The 19261-nt window shown below is 47.2% G+C and overlaps 1 protein-coding gene across 3 annotated transcripts in view; it reads right to left on the reverse strand.

Annotated features, from left to right (window-relative positions):
• Positions 1 to 3091: 3091 nt before the first annotated feature.
• Positions 3092 to 19261, reverse strand: part of folr (folate receptor) — a 41019-nt gene continuing 24849 nt past the window's right edge. For all 3 annotated transcript variants that reach the window (XM_070892584.1, XM_070892583.1, XM_070892585.1), the window contains exons 3-5: positions 16320 to 16508; positions 10272 to 10407; positions 3092 to 7795 (exon numbers count right to left, since the gene is read on the reverse strand). In XM_070892584.1, coding sequence (XP_070748685.1) covers positions 7506 to 7795; positions 10272 to 10407; positions 16320 to 16508 — 615 coding nt within the window. In that variant the 3' untranslated portion in view covers positions 3092 to 7505. The remainder of the gene's footprint in view (positions 7796 to 10271; positions 10408 to 16319; positions 16509 to 19261) is intronic.

Below are 19261 nucleotides of genomic sequence, written 5' to 3' on the forward strand. Positions count from 1 at the left end.
CTCCATATGCCCATATTTGCCCCTTATTCCTTAATGCCTCTAGTTAACAGAAATCTATCAATCTCAGATTTAAAATTAACAATTGATCTCGCACCAATTGCCATTTGTGGAAGAAAGTTCCTAAGAAAGTTTCTAATTTCACTCCTGAAAGGTCTGGCTCTAATTGTTAGACAATGCCCCCGAGTCCTCGACTCTCCAACTAGCAGAAATAGTTTCTCTCTATCTACCCTATCCGTTCCCCATAATATCTTGAAAACTTCAAACCACACCTTAACCTTCTAAATTCCAGGGAATACAACCCTAGTTTGTGTATTCTCTCCTCATAATTTAACCCTTGGAGTCCAGTTATCACAGGAGTAAGGCAGTTCTTATGCAACAGTGGGAGTAGACTGGATGCCGGGCAGTTCTTCTTTTCCTCGAGAGCAATGAGCCTCTGGAATGTGTTGCTGGCTGTTGTGGTGGGTGCTGACTCTCAGGCCTCCAGAGGGAACGGAATCGGTTCCTGACAGGGGTAAGCCATTTAGGACCGAGATGAGGAGAAACTTCTTCACTGTGAACCTGTGGAATTCTCTACCACAGAAAGTTGTTGAGGCCAGTTCGTTAGATATATTTAAAAGGGAGTTAGATGTGGCCCTTATGCCTAAAGGGATCAAGTGGTATGGAGAGAAAGCAGGAATGGGGTACTGAAATTGCATGTTCAGCCATGATCATTGAATGGTGGTGCAGGCTCGAAGAGCCGAATGGCCTACTCCTGCACCTATTTTCTATGTTTCTATGAAATGAGCTTTCGACCACTTTTCCACAGCGTAACTAAAACCACCTATTTCCATCTCCGTAACATCACCCCTCTCTGCCCTTGCCTCATCCGTGCCTTTGTTACCTCTCGACTTGACTATTCCAACGCACTCCTGGCTGGCCTCCCACATTCTACCCTGCGTAAACTAGAGGTGATCCAAAACTCAGCTGCCCTGTGTCCTAACTCGCACCAAGTCCCGCTCATCCATCACCCCTGTGCTCGCTGACCTACATTGGCTCTCTGTTAAGCAATGCATCGATTTCAAAATTCGCATCCTTGTTTTCAAACCCCTCCATGGTCTTTCCCCTCCCTATCTCTCTCATTTCGTCCAGCCCCACAACCCAGCCAAAATGTCTGCGCTCCTCTAATTCTGCCTTCTTGAGCATCGTTGATTATAATCGCTCAGCCATTGGTGGCCGTCTGTTGCGTAGGCCCCAATCTCTGGAGCTCCGTGCCTAAACCTCTCCGCCTCTCTTTCCTTCTTCAAGACGCGCCTTAAAACCTACCTCTTTGACCAAGCTTTTGGTCACCTGCCCTAATTTCTCCTTATATGGCTTGGTGTCAAATTTTTTGTCTCATAACACTCCTGTGAAGCGCCCAGAGACGTTTCACTACATTAAAAGCGATATATAAATACAAGTTGTTGTTGTTGTGATGGAAGGCAAGTGTATTTATAGAGAACACTTGGTCCGTGTGACCTCTAGGACTGGTTTCCATTGCCCGAGGGGGTCAGAAAGGAATTTCCCAGAGTATTTTTTCCATTATTGACACCGAGATTTTTTGCATACCAGAAGGCTACATAGCTACGGGGAAAGAGTAGGGAGGGGGGTGGGGAGAGGGGAGGGGTGGGAAGAGTATGGGAGCTGGGGGGAGAGTGGGGTGGGTGGGGGAAAGAATGGGATGGGTGGGTAAAATTGTTTAGGCACAATGCTTGAGCCATCATCCTGGTGTGGCGCAGGATTGATGGACCAACTGGCCTGGTCTTATCCTGCTGTCAATTCTGTATATTCGCAAATTTAATTTGTCCCAGTGTTGTTTCACCAAATTTATGTTCCACTTTCTCTTGACTTAATTTGAACTAATACTTCAAATTCAACATGAAATGCATCTTAAAGAGATGAATATAATGCAAAAGCAAGAACGCTATGTTAAACCTTTAGAGAACACTGGTTAGGCTCCAGCTGGAGTAGTGTGTTCAATTCTGGGCAAAACCCTGGCGATGGCGCGGAGCAGATTTACCAGAATGGTACCGGGAATGAGGGATTTCAGTTATGTGGAGAGACTGGAGAAGCTGGGTTTGTTCGCCTTGGATCACAGAAGGTTAAGAGGAGATTTGATAAAGGTGTTCAAAATCATGACAGGTTTTTATAATTTGCCAAATAAAATTGAGCTCATCCAAAACTTTGTGACCCATATCCTATTCACCCATCACCTACACTGGCTCCCGGTCCAGCAACATCTCGATTCGAAAATTCTTATCCTTGTTTTCAAATCCCCCCTGGCCTCACCCCTCCCTATCGCCCCTCCCAATCTCCTCCAGCTCTACAGCCCTCCAAGATATTACACAATAACAACCATAGGACGTCCCAAAGCACTTTTCAGCCAATGAAGTACTTTTTGAAGTGTAATCACTGTCGTAATGTAGGAAACACGGCAGCCAATTTGTGCACAGCAAGCTCCCACAAAGAGCAATTAACTAAATGACGAGCTAATCTGTGTTTTATTTTATTTTTTGAAAAGGTGTTGGTTGAGGGATAAAAGTTGGCCAGGAGAACAAAGAGAACCCCTTTGCTCTTTTTCATAATAGTGGCCATGGGATCTTTTACGTCCACCTCAGAGAACAGACAGGGCGTCGGTTTAAAGTCTCGCCCGAAAGATGGCCCCTCTGACAGTGCGGCACTCCCTCAGCACTGCACTGGGAGTGTCAGCTTGGCTTATGGGCTCGAATCTTGTGGGGCTTGAACCCACACCTTCCGGCAAGAGCGATACCCACTGAGCCAAGCCTGACCCTTGGGTCAAACAATGGAAAACGCAAGGTATTATTCTGCTGCTGAAGTATAGGTATTAAACCCTTTGATGCTACGTAGTCAAATTGCTGTTAAGTAACCACTCGGTAGATGCAAAGACCAACGATAAAGGCTGGTGTTAAGCGAACTGTAGCTAAGTTCATACCAATTTAGTTAGAAGACTGCAAACATTTTGACACAAGGTGTGTCTCCTGGTGAGGTTCTCTATCTTCTTTGAAGTTCGATGTAGAACGTTAAGGGTGACATTTGAATTACAACAGACAGGAAATTGTTGTGCATGTTTTATTGACCAAGGCACAAGTAAATCACACTTATTGGTCAGGTTTTCAAAAAAAAAATCTGATAGGCTTGTCATCAACTTGCATTTATGTAGCGCCTTTAATGTAGTGAAACGTCCCAAGGCGCTTCCCAGCAGTGTTCCAAGACAAAACAAATAAATTTGACACCGAGCCACATACGAAGAAATTACAGCAGATGACCAAAAGCTTGGTCAAAGAGGTAGGTTTTAAGGAGCGTCATAAAGAAGGAAAGAGAGGTAGAGAGGCGGAGAGGTTTAGGGAGGGAGTTTCAGAGCTTGGGGCCCAGGCAGCTGAAGGCACGGCCACCAATGGTAGAGCCGTTATAATCAGGGATGCTCAAGAGGACAGAATTTGAGGAGCTTAGACATCTCGGGGGGAGGGGTGGGGGGTGTTGTGAGGCTGAAGGAGAATAGAGATTAGGGAGGGATGAGAATTTTGAAATCGAGACATTGCTTAACCGGGTGTCAATGTAGGTCAGCGAGCACAGGAGTGATGGATGAGCGGGACTTGGTGCAAGTTAGGACACGGGCTGCCGAGATTTTGATGACCTCAGATTTACGTAGGATAGAATGTGGGAGACCAGCCAAGAGTGCATTGTAGTCAAGTCTAGAGGTAACAAAGGCATGGGATGAGGGCTTCAGCAGCAGATGAGCTGAGGCAGGGGCAGAGGCGAGCAATGTTGCGGAGGTGGAAATTGGCGGTTTTAGTTATACTGTGGATATGTGGCCAGAAGCTCATTTCAGGGTCAAATAGGACCCGGGTTGCGAGCAGTCTGGTTGAGTCTCAGACAGATGCTAGGGAGAGGGATGGAGTCGGTGGCTAGGAAATGCAGTTTGTGGCGGGGACCAACGGCAGTGGCTTCGGTCTTCCCAATATTCAATTACTGGATGTCGGACAAGCAGTCTGACAATTTAAGAACATAAGAAATAATAGCAGGAATCGGCCATTCGGCCCCTCGAGCCTGCTCCGCCATTCAATAAGATCCTGGCTGATCTGATCAATGTCTCAGCTCCACTTCCCTGCCCGGTCCCCATAACCTTTACTCCCTTATCGCTCAAAAATCTGTCGATCCCCACCTTAAATATATTCAATGACCCAGCCTCCACAGCTCTCTGGGGCAGAGAATTCCATAGATTTACAACCCTAAGAGAAGAAATTCCTCCTCATCTCAGTTAAATGAGCGGCCCCTTATTCTAAGACTATGTCCCCTAGTTTTAATTTCCCCTATGAATGGAAATATCCCCTTTGCATCCACCTTGTCGAGCCCCCTCATTATCTTATATATTTCAATAAGATCACCTCCCATTCTTCTAAAGTCCAATGAGTATTGGCCCAACCTACTCAACCTATCTTCATAAGTCAACCCCCTCATCTCCAGAATCAGCCTAGTGAACCTTCTCTGAACAGCCTCCAATGCAAGTATATCCTTCCTTAAATACGGAGACCAAAACTGTACGCAGTACTCCAGGTGTGGCCTCACCAATACCCTGTACAGTTGTAGCAGGACTTCTCTGCTTTTATACTCTATCCCCCTTGCAATAAAGGCCAACATTCCATTTGCCTTCCTGACTACTTGCTGTACCTGCACACTAACATTTTGTGTTTCATGCAGAAGACCTTCAGGTCTCTCTGTACTGCAGCACTTTGCAATTTTTCTCCATTTAAATTATAATTTGCTTTTCTATTATTTCTGCCAAAGTGGATAACCTCACATTTTCCCACATTATACTCCATCTGCCAAATTTTTGCCCACTCACTTAGCCTGTCTATATCCCTTTGCAGAAGTTTTGTGTCCTCACTATTTGCTTTCCCACCCATCTTTGTATCAATTTAGAGACCAAGGAGGGGTGGAGAGAAGTGATGGTGAGGTAGTGTTGGGTGTCGTCAGCGTGCATGTTTTCGGATGATGTCGCCAATGCACAGTATATAGATGAGAAATAGGAGGGGGCCAAGGATAGATCCTTGGGGAACACCAGAGGTAACGATGTGGGGGCGGGAAGAGAAGCTGTTGCAGGAGATTCTCGGGCTACCATTAGATGGATAAGAATGGAACCAGGCGAGTGCAGTCCCACCCAGCTGGACGATGGTGGAGAGGCGTTGGAGGAGGATGGAGTGGCCAAGGCCGCAGACAGGTCGAGAAGGACGAGGAGGGGTAGTTTACCTTTGTCACTGTCACAAAGGATGCCATTTGTGACTTTAATGGGAGCCGTTTCGATACTGTGGCAGGGGCAGAAACCAGATTGAAGGGAGTCAAACATGGAGTTCCGGGAAAGATGGGCACAGATTTGGGAGGTGACAACACGTTCAAGGACTTGAGGAAAGGGAGTTTGCAGATGGGGCAGTGGCTTGCAAGCACAGTGGGGTCAAGGGTTGGCTTTTTGAGGAGAGCGGTGATGACGGCAGATTTGAATGAGAGGGGAACAGTACCTGAGGAGAGATAACCGTTAATAGTGTCAGCTAACATGGGAGCCAAAAAAGGAAGTTGTGTGGTCAGCAGTTTAGTGAGAATAGGCTCAAGGGAGCAGGAAGTGGGTCTCATGGACAGGACGAGCTTGGAGAGATCAAGACGGGAGATCTGAGAAAAACTTGAGAAAGATGAGAGTTCAGGGCTAGGGCAGGGGGGAGCCTCAGAGGGAGTTTGGCCCAGTGGGCTCGGGGAAGGAAAGGAAGAGGCAGAGGCAGCTGATCGATGGTCTCAATCTTAAAGAGGTCCATGTGCTCCTCACACTTATTGTCGGAGGTGAGGGTGGAGACAGGGGAGAGGGGTTAAAGGAGACGATAAGCAGTGGAGAATAGTAGCCGGGGGTTATCTTTACATTCCGGAATGATCCTGGAATAGTGAGCAGTTTTGGCAGACAAGAGCAGGACCCGATGGTGCTTTATGTGGTCCAGCCCGATCTGGCGGTGAATGGCTAAACCAGTTGTTTGCCACATACGTTCAAGTCTGTGTCCCTTGGACTTGAGGGAGTGATGAAGGATGTACCGGGGGAACGACCAGGGTGGGAGAGAGTAATTGTTTTAATAGGGACTAGGGCATCAAAGGTGGTGGTGAGGGTGTGCAGAAACGTCACGGTGAATGGAGGGCCACAAGCTGGACAGTTGGGAGTTGATAAGTGCAGTTGTAAGAAAGTCAGGAGAGAATTTTTTCCAGGGACGGTCACAGAAGGAAGTTGGGTTGGGTGAGGGAAGGGGAATGTGGGTGGAGAGCGATTCGAGGAAGTGGTCTGAGATGGCCTTATCTGCAATTGACATGGTAGGAATAGCGAGGCCACGAGAGATGGCAAGGTCAAGGGGCTGGCCGTAAATATGGGTTGAGGAATTTACATGGAGGGAGAGATTAAGGGAGGATAAGAGGCTAGTGAACTCAAAGGAGAGAAAGCATGATGAATTGAGATGGAGGCTGAAATCACAGAAGATGAGAAGTTGTTCAGTGCTGAGGCTGAGGGAGAAAACAGTGAAGATATCTCAGTGATAAAAATGTTATGGTACTTGGGGTGGGGCAGTAAAGAACGAGAATTTTAAATGAGAGGTGAAAGGGATGCAATACGGTGAGATGTTCAAAGGATGAGAACATGCCAGAGGAGCAGGGGGACAGATCAAAGTATGATTTGGTGATGAGAGTCACACCACCACGGCGATCTGGGCGTGGTAAGTGGTGGAAGGTATAGCCAGGCAGGGAGGCTTCGTTTACAGGTAGTTAAAACGTCCCAAGGAGTTACACGGGAGCTTTATCAAACATACTTTGACACCGAGCCACACAAGGAGATATTAGGCCAAGTGACCAAAAGCTTGGTCAAAGAGGTAGGTTTTAATGAGTGTCTTAAAGGAGCAGAGAGGCAGAGAACAATGTTCCCTTTCACTTTTGGGGGGTGCGCAGCTCTTTAAGGAGCTTAAAAAGAACGTTGGTAGAGAGATGGTGAGGTTTAAGGAGGGAATTCCAGAGCTTAGTTACCAGGCAGCTGCACAGCCACCAATGGTGGAGCGATTAAAATCAAGGATGGATAAGAGGCCAGAATTGGAGGAGCACAGAGATCTCGCAGGGTTGTAGGACTGAAGGAGGTTGCAGAGATAACCTGTTATTTAAAAAGTTCGTCTTTGACTGTAAAGTGCTTTGGGATGCTCTGAAAGGCACTACAGAAATGCAAGTTCTTTATTTCTTTTCACCCCTCCCCACTTGTGGGTTTCTGTGCCTGTGCGGTGGCCAGATGACCTTGAAATTAAGAAATCGGCTCAGCTGCTCGATGAGAGAAGCAAATGATTACATTTGGTATCAAAGGCTGGTTAAATCAGTAATACTTTAAAAGCAGAAGTGCTGAAGGAAATTCACAAGAAGGGAGGCGTTGTGTTTCATCAGTCCACTCCTTCCTGGCTTCGCCCGTGAAGCTAGGACAAAGTGGAGACCAGGAGTCCGGTCAGCACCAGCGGGACAGACAGTTTGACGATGGAGGAAGATGCAATCAGGCCCTTTTGGATGGCGTAATACCGCGCCACCTCCACATTGGGGTTGGGCTTCGAGCCCGCCTTGAACCACATGCTGATGCACCTCCCGCTGCCCCGATCGTACTGAGTGTACTGGAAGGAGTAGCTCCACACTTTCTCGCAAAGGGCCTTTGGAGTTGGGAATACTTCCGAAAACTTTCGGCATTCTGAACCAGTTGGACAGCGGTTTATTCCTAAAGGGGAGAATTTAAAAAAAAATACAGAATCACAGTAATGAAAAGGGCCCACAAATCATTGCAAGTCAAAAAGCAAGCGTCCCAACTGACCATTATCAAGGAGGGGGGGTGCGGGAGTGGAGAGCAGGCAGGAAGGATAGAAAGCACCTTTCAAGAACTCAGGATATCCCAAAGCACTTTACAGCCAATTAAATACCTTTTTGAAGTATAGTCACAATTGTAAGTAGAGCAGGCTCAAGGGACCAAATGGCCTACTCCTGCTCCTATTATGTAATGTAGGAAATACGGAATGCAATTTGCACACAGCAAGCTCCCACAAATAGCAATGTGATAATGACCAGATCATCTGTTTTAGTGACGTTGATTGAGGGATAAATATTGGCCCCAGGACACCGGGGAGAACTCCCCTGCTCTTCTCCAAAATAGTGCCATGGGATCTTTTACGTCCACCTGAGAGAGCAGACGAGGTCTCGGTTTAACATCTCATCCAAAAGACGGCACCTCCGACAGTGCAGCGCTCCCTCAGCGCTGCACTGGAATGTCAGCCTTGATTATGGACTCAAGTCTCTGCAGTGGGACTCGAACCCATGACCTTCTAAATTCAAGAGGCGAGGGTGCTGCCCACTGAGCCACAGCTGACACAGGGCCACACAGATCGGAATTGCCCAGGTTCGCAGCTGGATCCAAAGCGGGTTAGCCGATCACTGCACAGGTGACGGAGAGAGTTCCACTTGTGACGTTCGTAGCCCCGGCATTCCTGAATGTGAAGCAACGATCCTTGTTGTAATAGATCGTGTGTGGATATTGGGTGGGAGCATGACTAGGCCCAGCTCGGATGGACCCATCAATAGCCAAATGGCCTGTAAAGACATTCACTTGCTAGGCTCGCCCTCCAGCTATCAAAAGGCAATTGCCAAGTGTGAAAACCACTCCCAAGTGCCAGCACTTTCAGGATAGGACAGAGATAAAAAGAGATGCAAATGCTGGAGATCCGGATTGAAAACAGAACGGTACAGAAGGAGTGTCAGTATCTTTAACGATAAAGGGCTCAATTTTGGCCATGACTTTCCCCAGTAAACTTGCTCCAGAGTAAATCAGTTAGGTACGATTCTTTTTAGTTGATTTTTTTTCCAAAAGGGGGCGTTCCCAGACACTTACGGCAGTTTTGGCCATTTATGCCGATGTACTAATGTGCGCCACTTTCTAAACTGCCCGCAAGCTTTCACAGAGCTGGCCACATACGCTGACCTAAGTCGATTTGGAGTAAGTTTTAACTGAAAAGTCAGGGATAGGGGAGGGAAGTTGGCCCGGGAATGCAGCGGGCCGGCCTGTGCGTGAGGCCATTCGGCCTGGGATAGGGTCGGCAAGACACGTACCAGGAGTCCAGCCGTCCAGAGATAGGGGTGGCTGCAAATGAACGGTGGGGGTTGCGGAAGCAGAGCGACCGAACACGGCATCGTTGGAGGGGGGGGTGGGTTGGGGGCGGGGGAGGGAGAAGAGAGAGATACTGCCCAAGTGCCAAGTTTCGTCGCTACAGAGCATGCGCACACATCGGACCCGACAATACTGCGCATGTAGGCAGCTGCCGGCACTGTTTTCGGCACATGGCTGTAGCTCCGCTCCACACTGCTCTATATACGCCGTACTAGGACCCGGGACATTTGGCAGAGCGGCCAGGATGGGGGCACATTTTTTTCGCGGCGTTTCCAGCGCACAAAGTCAGCGCATCTCGGGTAAGTGCGCCAAAAAAAGGGTTTGGGGGAAAATTGAGCCCAAAGATGGGTTGATTTGAAGAAGATGGGAAATCAAGATATTAACTTTTCTATCTCATTGAAACATATAACATTCTTAATGGGCTTCACAGGGTAGATGCAGGGAGGCTGTTTCCCCCCCCCGAGCTGGAGAGTCTAGAACCAGAGGTCACAGTCTCAGGATAAGGGGTCGGCCATTTAGGATTATGAGGAGGAATTTCTTCACTCCGAGGGATGTGAATCTTTGGAATTCTCTGCCCCAGAGGGCTGTGGATGCTGAATCATATATTCAAGGCTGAGATAGATGAATTTTTGGCGAGTGAGTGGAGTTGAGGTAGAAGATCAGCCATGATATTATTGAATGATGGAGGAGGATCGAAGGGTCACTTGGCCGACACCTGCTCCGATTTCTTTTCTTATACAAAAGCAAAATACTGCGGATGCTGGAAATCGGAAATAACAACAGAAAACGCTGGAAATACTCAGCAGGTCAGGCAGCATCTGTGGAGAGAGAAACAGTTAAAGTTTCTTTCATCAGAACTGTTTCCACACCTGCTGAGTATTTCCAGCGTTTTCTGTTTTTATTTCTTATATTCTTGCGTTCTTTTCCCATTCAGACCTGCCACACAGCTACGAGTTTCCGATATTTTCTGCCACGAACCCAAACTGAGAGTTGGAGGAAGGAAGGATACAGACCCCAGGGGCCAGAGCCTGACACTCACCCGTGCTCCAATCCCACCCCTTGTGCCAGTTGTCCTTGCATGTGTAGTCCTTCTGACAGTCGTCCCACCATTCCTCGCAGTCTGTCTTGCAGAGCGGGACTTTTATGATCCGTTCCTTCCTCCAAGATTGATCAACCTGCCACACAGACAGGCAAATGACAAGTCATTTTTCAAAAACCAAGCCCGCCCAGACTGGGGTAAATACGCATCAACCTAAAAACGAGTTCGGCATCGGGAGGAATCTTGAAAATTGGCACTGTTCCCCGAGGGGGAACTCGATGCTCGGGGACCAAGCACTGTTTTGAATTTCATGTTCTCACTCAATATTCCCTTGGGTTCCACATCACCAGTAACAGGCTTCCCCTATGAACTGGAGTGCAACTTCACTATAAATAACATACTATAATCTCACAATCAAGTGGTAAGTGGCGCGGCCCTGGACAACGTGGACCATTTCCCATACCTCGGGAGCCCCTTATCAACAAGTGCAGACATTGATGATGAGATCCAACGCCGCCTCCAGCAGGCCAGTGCAGCCGTTGGCCCCCTAAGGAAGAATGTTTGAAGACCAGGCCCTCAAAACTGCCACCAAGCTCATGGTCTACAGGGCTATAGTAACACCCGCCCTCCTGTATGCTCAGAGGCATGGACCATGTACAGTAGACACCTCAAATCGCTGTAGAAATACCAGCAATAACGTCTCTGCAAGATCCTACAAATCCCCTGGGAGGACAGACGCACCAGCATTAGCGTCCTCAACCAGGCCAATATCCCCAGCATTGAAGCACTGACCACACTTGATCAGCTCCACTGGGCAGGCCACACTGTTCGCATGCCTGACACAAGACTCCAAAGCAAGCGCTCTACTCAGAACTCCTTCACGGCAAACGAGCCAGAGGTGGGCAGAGGAAACATTAAATGGACACCCTCAAAACCTCCCTGATAAAGTGCAACATCCCCACTGACACCTAGGAGGCCAAAGAACGCCCTAAGTGGAGGAAGTGCATCTGGGAGGGCGCTGAGCACCTCGAGTCTCATCGCCGAGAGCATGCAGAAATCAAGCGCAGGCAGCGGAAGGAGCGTGCGGCAAACCAGTCCCACCCACCCTTTCCCCCAACCACTGTCTGTCCCACCAGTGTTAGAGTCTGTGGTTCTCGTGTTGGACTGTTCAGCCACCTAAGGACTCATTTTAAAGAGTGGAAGCAAGTCTTCCTCGATTCCGAGGGACTGCCTATGATAAGGATGAAGTGAGAGTACACACCCTAGATCGCCAATTTGTTTGGTATCTCATTGAAACATCTAAATTTTTTTACAGGGCTTGACAGGGTAGATGCAGGGAGGATGTCTCAGGATAAGGAGTCGTCCATTTAGGACTGAGATAAGGAGGAATTTCTTCACTCAGAGGGTTGTGAATCTTTGAAATTCTCTACCCCAGAGGGCTGTGGATGCTCAGTCATCAAGTATATTCAAGGCTGAGATCGATTTTTTGAACTCTAGGGGAATCAAAGGATATGGGGATCGGGCGGGAAAGTGAAGTTGAGGTCAAAGATCAGCCATGATCGTATTGAATGGCAGAACAGGCTCGAGGGGCCGTATAAGAACATAAGAAATAGGAGCAGGAATAGGCCAAACGGCCCCTCGAGCCTGCTCCGCCATTTAATACGATCATGGCTGATCCAATCATGGACTCAGGTCCACTTCCCTGCCCGCTCCCCATAACCCCTTATAGGCTAAGAAACTGTCTCTGTGTTAAATTTATTCAATGTCCCGGTTTCCACAGCTCTCAAGCAGCGAATTCCACAGATTTACAACTCTCAGAGAAGAACTTCCTCCTCATCTCAGTTTTAAATGGGCGGCTCCTTATTCTAAGATTATGCCCCCTAGTTCTAGTCTCCCCCATCAGTGGAAACATCCTCTCTGCATCCACCTTGTCAAGCCCCCTCATAATCTTATACGTTTCGGTAAGATCACCTCTCATTCTTCTGAATTCCAATGAGCAGAGGCCCAACCTCCTCAACCTTTCCTCATAAATCAACCCCCTCATCTCCGGGATCAACCTAGTGAACCTTCTCTGAAATGCCTCCAAAGCAAGTATATCCTTTCGTAAATATGGAAACCAAATCTGTATGCAGTATAAAAACTTACGAACATAAGAAATAGGTGCAGGAATAGGCCATACGGCCCCTCGAGCCTGCTACGCCACTCAATAAGATCATGGCTGATCTGATCATGCTCCACTTCCCTGCCCGCTCCCCATAACCCCTTATCGTTTAAGAAGCTGCCTATTTTTGTCTTAAATTTATTCAATGTCCCGGCTTCCATAGCTCTCTGAGGCAGCGAATTCCACAGATTTGCAACCCTCAGAGAAGAAATTCCTCCTCATCTCAGTTTTAAATGGGCGGCCCCTTATTCTAAGATCATGCCCTCTAGTTCTAGTCTCCCCCAGCAGTGGAAACATCCTCTCTGCATCGATCTTGTCAAGCCCCTTATACGTTTCGATAAGAACAACTGACTGCAAAGCTTCTACAGCTACATGAAGAGAAAAAGATTACTGAAGACAAATGTAGGTCCCTTATAGTCAGAGTCAGGTGAAGTCATAATGGGGAACAAAAAAATGGCAGACCAATTGAACAAATAATTTGATTCTGTCTTCACTAAGGAAGACATAAATAACCTTCTAGAAATACTAGCGGAACGAGAGTCTAGCGAGAAGGAGGAACCAAAGGAAATCCTTATTAGTCAGCAAATTGTGTTAGGGAAATTGATGGGATTGAAGGCCGATAAATCCCCAGGGCCTGATAGTCTGCATCCCAGAGTACTTATGGAAGTGGCCCTAGAAATAATGGAAGCATTGGTGATCATTTTCCAACATTCTATAGACTCTGGATCAGTTCCTATGGACTGGAGGGTAGCTAATGTAACCCCACTTTTTTAAAAAGGAGGGAGAGAGAAAACAGGGAATTATAGACCGGTTAGCTTGACATCGATGGTGGGGAAAATGTTGGAATCAATTATTAAAGATGTAATAGCAGCGCATTTGGAAAGCAGTGACAGGATCGGTCCAAGTCAGCATGGATTTATGAAAGGGAAATCATGCTTGACAAATTTTCTAGAATTTTTTGAGAATGTAACTAGTAGAGTGGACAAGGGGGAGCCAGTGGATGTGGTGTATTTACACTTTCAAAAGGCTATTGACCCTAGTCACAGACCGCCCTAAGTGGAGGAAGTGCATTCGGGAGGGCGCTGAGCTCCTCGAGTATTGTCGCCGAGAGCATGCAGAAATCAAGCGCAGGCAGCGGAAGGAGCGTGCGGCAAACCAGACTCCCCACCCACCCTTTCCTTCAACAACTATCTGTCCCACCTGTGACAGAGACTGTGGTTCTCGTATTGGACTGTACAGCCACCCAAGAACTCACGCTTAGAATGGAAGCAAGTCTTCCTCGATTCTGAGGGACTGCCTATGATGATGATGACATAAGAGATTAGTGTGCAAAATTAAAGCACATGGTATTCGGGGTAATGTATTGACATGGATAGAGAACTGGTTGGCAGACAGGAAGCCAAGAGTAGGAATAAATGGGTCCTTTTCAGAATGGCAGGCAGTGACAAGTGGGGTACCGCAAGGTTCAGTGCTGGGACTTCAGCTATTTACAATATACATTAATGATTTAGACAAAGGAATTAAATGTAATATCTCCAAGTTTGCAGATGACACTAAGCTGGGTGGCAGTGTGAGCTGTGAGAAGGATGCTAAGAGGCTGCAGGGTGACTTGGACAGGTTAGGTGAGTGGGCAATTACATGGCAGATGCAGTATAATGTGGATAAATGTGAGGTTATCCACTTTAGTGGTAAAAACAGGAGGACTGATTATTATCTGAATGGTGACAGATTGGTTAAGGGAGAAATGCAACGAGACCTGGGTGTCATAGTACATCAGTCATTGAAGGTTGGCATACAAGTGCAGCAGGCAGGAAAGAAAGCAAATGGCATGTTGGCCTTCATAACGAGAGGACTCGAGTATAGGAGCAGGGAGGTCTTACTACAGTTGTACAGGGCCTTGGTGAGGCCACACCTTGAATATTGTGTACAGTTTTGGTCTCCTAATCTGAGGAAGGACATTCTTGCTATTGAGGGAGTGCAGCGAAGGTTCACCAGACTGATTCCCGGGATGACAGGACTGACATATGAAGAAAGACTGGATCGACTAGACTTGTATTCAATGGAATTTAGATGAGAGGGGATCTCACAGAAACATAAAATTCTGACGGGATTGGAGAGGTTAGATGCAGGAAGAATGTTCCCGATGTTGGGGAAATCCAGAACCAGGGGTCACAGTCTAAGGATAAGGGGTAAGCCATTTAGGACCAAGATGAGGAGAAACTTCTTCACTCAGAGAGTTGTGGGCATGTGGAATTCTCTACCACAGAAAGTTGTTGGGGCCAGTTCGTTAGATATATTCAAAAGGGAGTTAGATGTGGCCCTCACGGCTAAAGGCATCAAGGGATATGGAGAGAAAGCAGGAATGGGGTAATGAAATGCATGATCAGCCATGATCATATTGAATGGTGGTGCAGGCTCGAAGGGCCAAATGGCCTACTCCTGTACCTATTTTCGATGTTTCTATGTTTCTGAATTCCAGAGGCCCAACCTGCTCAAACTTTCCTCATAAGTCAACCCCCTCATCTCCGGAATCAACCTAGTGAACCTTCTCCAAAGCAAGTATATCCTTTCATAAATATGGAAACCAAAACTGCACGCAATATTCCAGGTGTGGCCTCATCAATACCCTGCTGTAGCAAGATTTCCCTGCTTTTATACTCCATCCCCTTGCAATAAAGGCCAAGATTCCATTGGCCTTCCTGATCACTTGCTGCACCTGCATACTATCCTTTTGTATTTCATGCACAAGTACCCCCAGGTCCCGCTGTACTGCAGCACTGTGCAATCTTTCTCCATTTAAATAATAACTTGCTCTTTGACTTTTTTCTGCCAAAGTGCATGACCCCACACTTTCCAACATTCTACTCCATCTGCCAAATTTTTGCCCATTCACTTGTCCTTTTGCAGATTTTGTGTGTCCTCCTCACACATTGCTTTTCCTCCCATCTTTGTATCGTCAGCAAACTTGGCTACGTTACACTCAGTCCCTTCTTCCAAGTTGTTAATATAGATTGTAAATAGTTGGGGTCCCAGCACTGATCCCTGCGGCACCCCACTAGTTACTGATTGCCAACCAGAGAACGAACCGTTTATCCTGATTCTCTGTTTTCTGTTAGTTAGCCAATCCTCTATCCATGCTAATATATTACCCCGTGAACTTTTATCTTGTGGAGTAACCTTTGGCTTACTCCTGCTCCGATTTCTTATGTTCTTATATATTCCAACATAATGTCTTAATCAACATTCTTAGATGACTCGAAATTAACTGGCAATTATCTCTTTGTAATCTGATCTTGATCATATATCAACAAAATAACAAAGTAACTCAAAATGCCGTCTAGGCCAAACAGGTATAAATCATAACGTTCCACTCTTGTCATCCATTCACACTACAAAATGGGTACACTTAAGTTAGATAGCTCTTATACACTGTCCCATCAAACACTCCCAGGGCAGGTACAGCACGGGGTTAGATACAGAGTAAAGCTCCCTCTACACTGTCCCATCAAACACTCCCAGGGCAGGTACAGCACGGGTTAGATACAGAGTAAAGCTCCCTCTACAATGTCCCATCAAACACTCCCAGGGCAGGTACAGCACGGGGTTAGATACAGAGTAAAGCTCCCTCTATACTGTCCCATCAAACACTCCCAGGGCAGGTACAGCACGGGTTAGATACAGAGTAAAGCTCCCTCTACACTGTCCCATCAAACACTCCCAGGGCAGGTACAGCACGAGGTTAGATACAGAGTAAAGCTCCCTCTACACTGTCCCATCAAACACTCCCAGGGCAGGTACAGCACGGGTTAGATACAGAGGAATGCTCCCTCTATAAATCTCATTTATTTGACTTCTGAACAATCAAAGTGCAGGACCGTGCTGCTTACCTTTTCGATCCAGGGACCCAAGTTGGGGGAACACTCATACAGGCAAGTGTCCTGGATAAAGTGTCTCTTGCACTGTCCCGTCATGATGCCACAGTGATTCCAGTTGAAATTGTAAAGGTTGGACACGTCCTTGTGCGCCTCCTCACTGGTGTTGGCCTTACAGCAGGCATTTTCTCTCCACGGCTCACACTGCACATGTCAAAGAAAAGCAAGCAGGGCAAGTCATCAGAACAGATCAAAGACACCCAGGCTTTCCACAACATGCTTAAGGGAGGCATCTCATCAAGGTATACCTGTGCCCCTCGGGTGGGCGTAAAAGATCCCACGGTCATTATTTCGAAGAAGAGCAGGGGAGTTCTCCCCCGGTGTCCTGGCCAATATTTATCCCGCAACATCATCAAAACAGATTATCTGGTCATTATCACATTGTTGTTTGTGGGAGCTTGCTGTGTACAAATTGGCTGCTGCATTTCCTACATTATAACAGTCACTACATTTCAAAGTATTTCATTGGCTGTAAAGCACTTTGGAACGTCCGAAGGTCATGAAAGGAGCTGTAGAAATGTAAGTCTTTCTTTTGGGATGGGGACAGAATCGCGGGGAATCAAGAGATATGGTGATCGGGGGGGGGTGGCGGGGGGAAGGTGGAGTTGAGGTCAAAGATCAGCCAGGCTTGAGGGGCTCCTGCTCCTATTTCCTGTGTTCTTATAGGCCCACAACAGGTAAGGACGGCAGATTTCCTTCCTTAAAGGACATTCGTGAACCAGTTGGGTTTTTATATGACAATCCGACAGCTTCGTGATCACTTTTACTGACACCACCTTTTTATTTCCAGATTCTTTGTTAAAACTGAATTAAAATTCTCAAATTGCTGAGGTGGGAATTGAACTCCCATTCTCCTGGATTCTGCTAGAATGATGAAAGCTGAATAGGAACAGAGGTTGTAAGCTCAAGGTTCTAATCTATTACACACTTAGCTATTATATACCTTTACACACAACCTCTACCGCCTAGAAGGACAAGGGCAGCAGGTGCATGGGAACACCACCACCTCCACGTTCCCATCCTGACTTGGGAATATATCGGTCGTTCCTTCATCGCCGCTGGGTCACAATCCTGGAACTTCCTCCCTAACAGCACTGTGGGAGCACCTTCACCACACGGACTGCAGCGGTTCAAGAAGGCGGCTCACCACCACCTTCTCAAGGGGCAATTAGGGACGGGCAATAAATGCCGGCCTTGCCAGCGACGCCCACATCCCAGGAATGAAGAGATTTTTTAAAAAACACTGATCCTATTTCTGTCTCGCTTCACTTGCTGCAACACTGTGTTTGATGCGGTCAGTAGGAGGGGCAGGGAGGTGTAGCCCCCAGAGAGTAACTCTCACTTTCCTCCTGGTTGGTTCAGACTTGACCCAGACGCGCGGACACGCGCACAAATACTGCGGAGCGGCTGTCTGGGAAATGCCTGGACTCTGGGTGAGTCAGCTGCAGGGATAGGGATAAGGGGTAAGCCATTTAGGACTGAGATGAGGAGAAACTTCTTCACTCAGAGAGTTGTGAACCTGTGGAATTCCCTGCCGCAGAGAGTTGTTGAGGCCAGGTCGTTGGATATATTCAAGAGGGAGTTAGATATGGCCCTTACGGCTAAAGGGATCAAGGGGTATGGAGAGAAAGCAGGAAAGGGGTACTGAGGGAATGATCAGCCATGATCTTATTGAATGGTGGTGCAGGCTCGAAGGGCCGAATGGCCTACTCCTGCACCATTTTTCTATGTTTCTATAGAGGAGGCAGCGAAAGAGCGGGGACAAATGTGCACCCATGGCTCCAAGCTGTACCACTGGAGAGCAATCTTTAAATGAAGACCAGCAAAGCAGGTACGAAGAGAATAGTATTTTGGGATACAGTAATTTGAGACATAACATTTGGTGAGCGTAGCGTGCTTGGGAGGAATAGGTGACCTTGAACCTTTGGTTCCCAAAGCGCCACACCACTGGGGGTTTTCCTCGCCTCCTGTCTGGGTCAGTTGTAGACTCAATGATAGAGATTGACTGACCCAAGTTTTTGGTCACCTGTCCCAATACCTCCGTATCTCTGCGACCTCCTCCAGCCCTGCAACCCTCCGAGATCTCTGCGCCCCTCCAATTCCAGCCTCTTGTGCATCCCCAATTTTAATCGTTCCACCATCGGCGGTCGTGCCTTCAGCTACCTGGGCCCTAAGCTCTGGAATTCCCTCCCTAAACCTCTCCGCCTCTCTCTCCTGCATGAAGGCGCTCCTTAAAACTTACCTCTGTGACCAAACTGTCCTAGGGTGAGTAAGGGGGAACCGGTGGATGTGGTGTATTTGGATTTCCAGAAGGCATTCGATGAGGTGCCACATAAAAGGTTACTGTGTAAAATAAAAGTTCACAGAGTTGGGGGTAATATATTAGTATGGATAGAGTATTGGCTAACTAACGGAAAACAGAGAGTCGGGATTAATGGGTCATTTTCAGATTGACAAACAATAACTAGTGGGGTGCCGCAGAGATTGGTGCTGGGGCCTCAACTATTTACAATCTATATTAATGATTTGGATGAAGGGACCGAGTGTAATGTAGCCAAGTTTGCTGATGATACAAAAATGGGTGGGAAAACAAATTGTGAGGAGGACACAAGAAAATCTGCAAAGGGATATAGACAGACTCAGTGAGTGGACAAAAAATTTGGCCGATGGAGTATAATGTGTGAAAATGTGAGGTTATCCATTTGGCAGAAAAAGCAGAAAAGCAAATTATAATTTAAATGGAGAAAAATTGTAAAGTGCTGCAGTACAGTGAGACCTTGGGTCCTACAGGTTAGTATGCAGGTACAGCAAGTAATCAGGAAGGCAAATGGAATGTTGGCCTTTATTGCAAGGGGGATAGAGTATAAAAGCAGAGAGGTCCTGCTACAACTGTACAG

Source organism: Pristiophorus japonicus, chromosome 10 (assembly GCF_044704955.1).
Source record: "Pristiophorus japonicus isolate sPriJap1 chromosome 10, sPriJap1.hap1, whole genome shotgun sequence".
In the NCBI taxonomy this organism is placed as follows: domain Eukaryota; kingdom Metazoa; phylum Chordata; class Chondrichthyes; family Pristiophoridae; genus Pristiophorus; species Pristiophorus japonicus.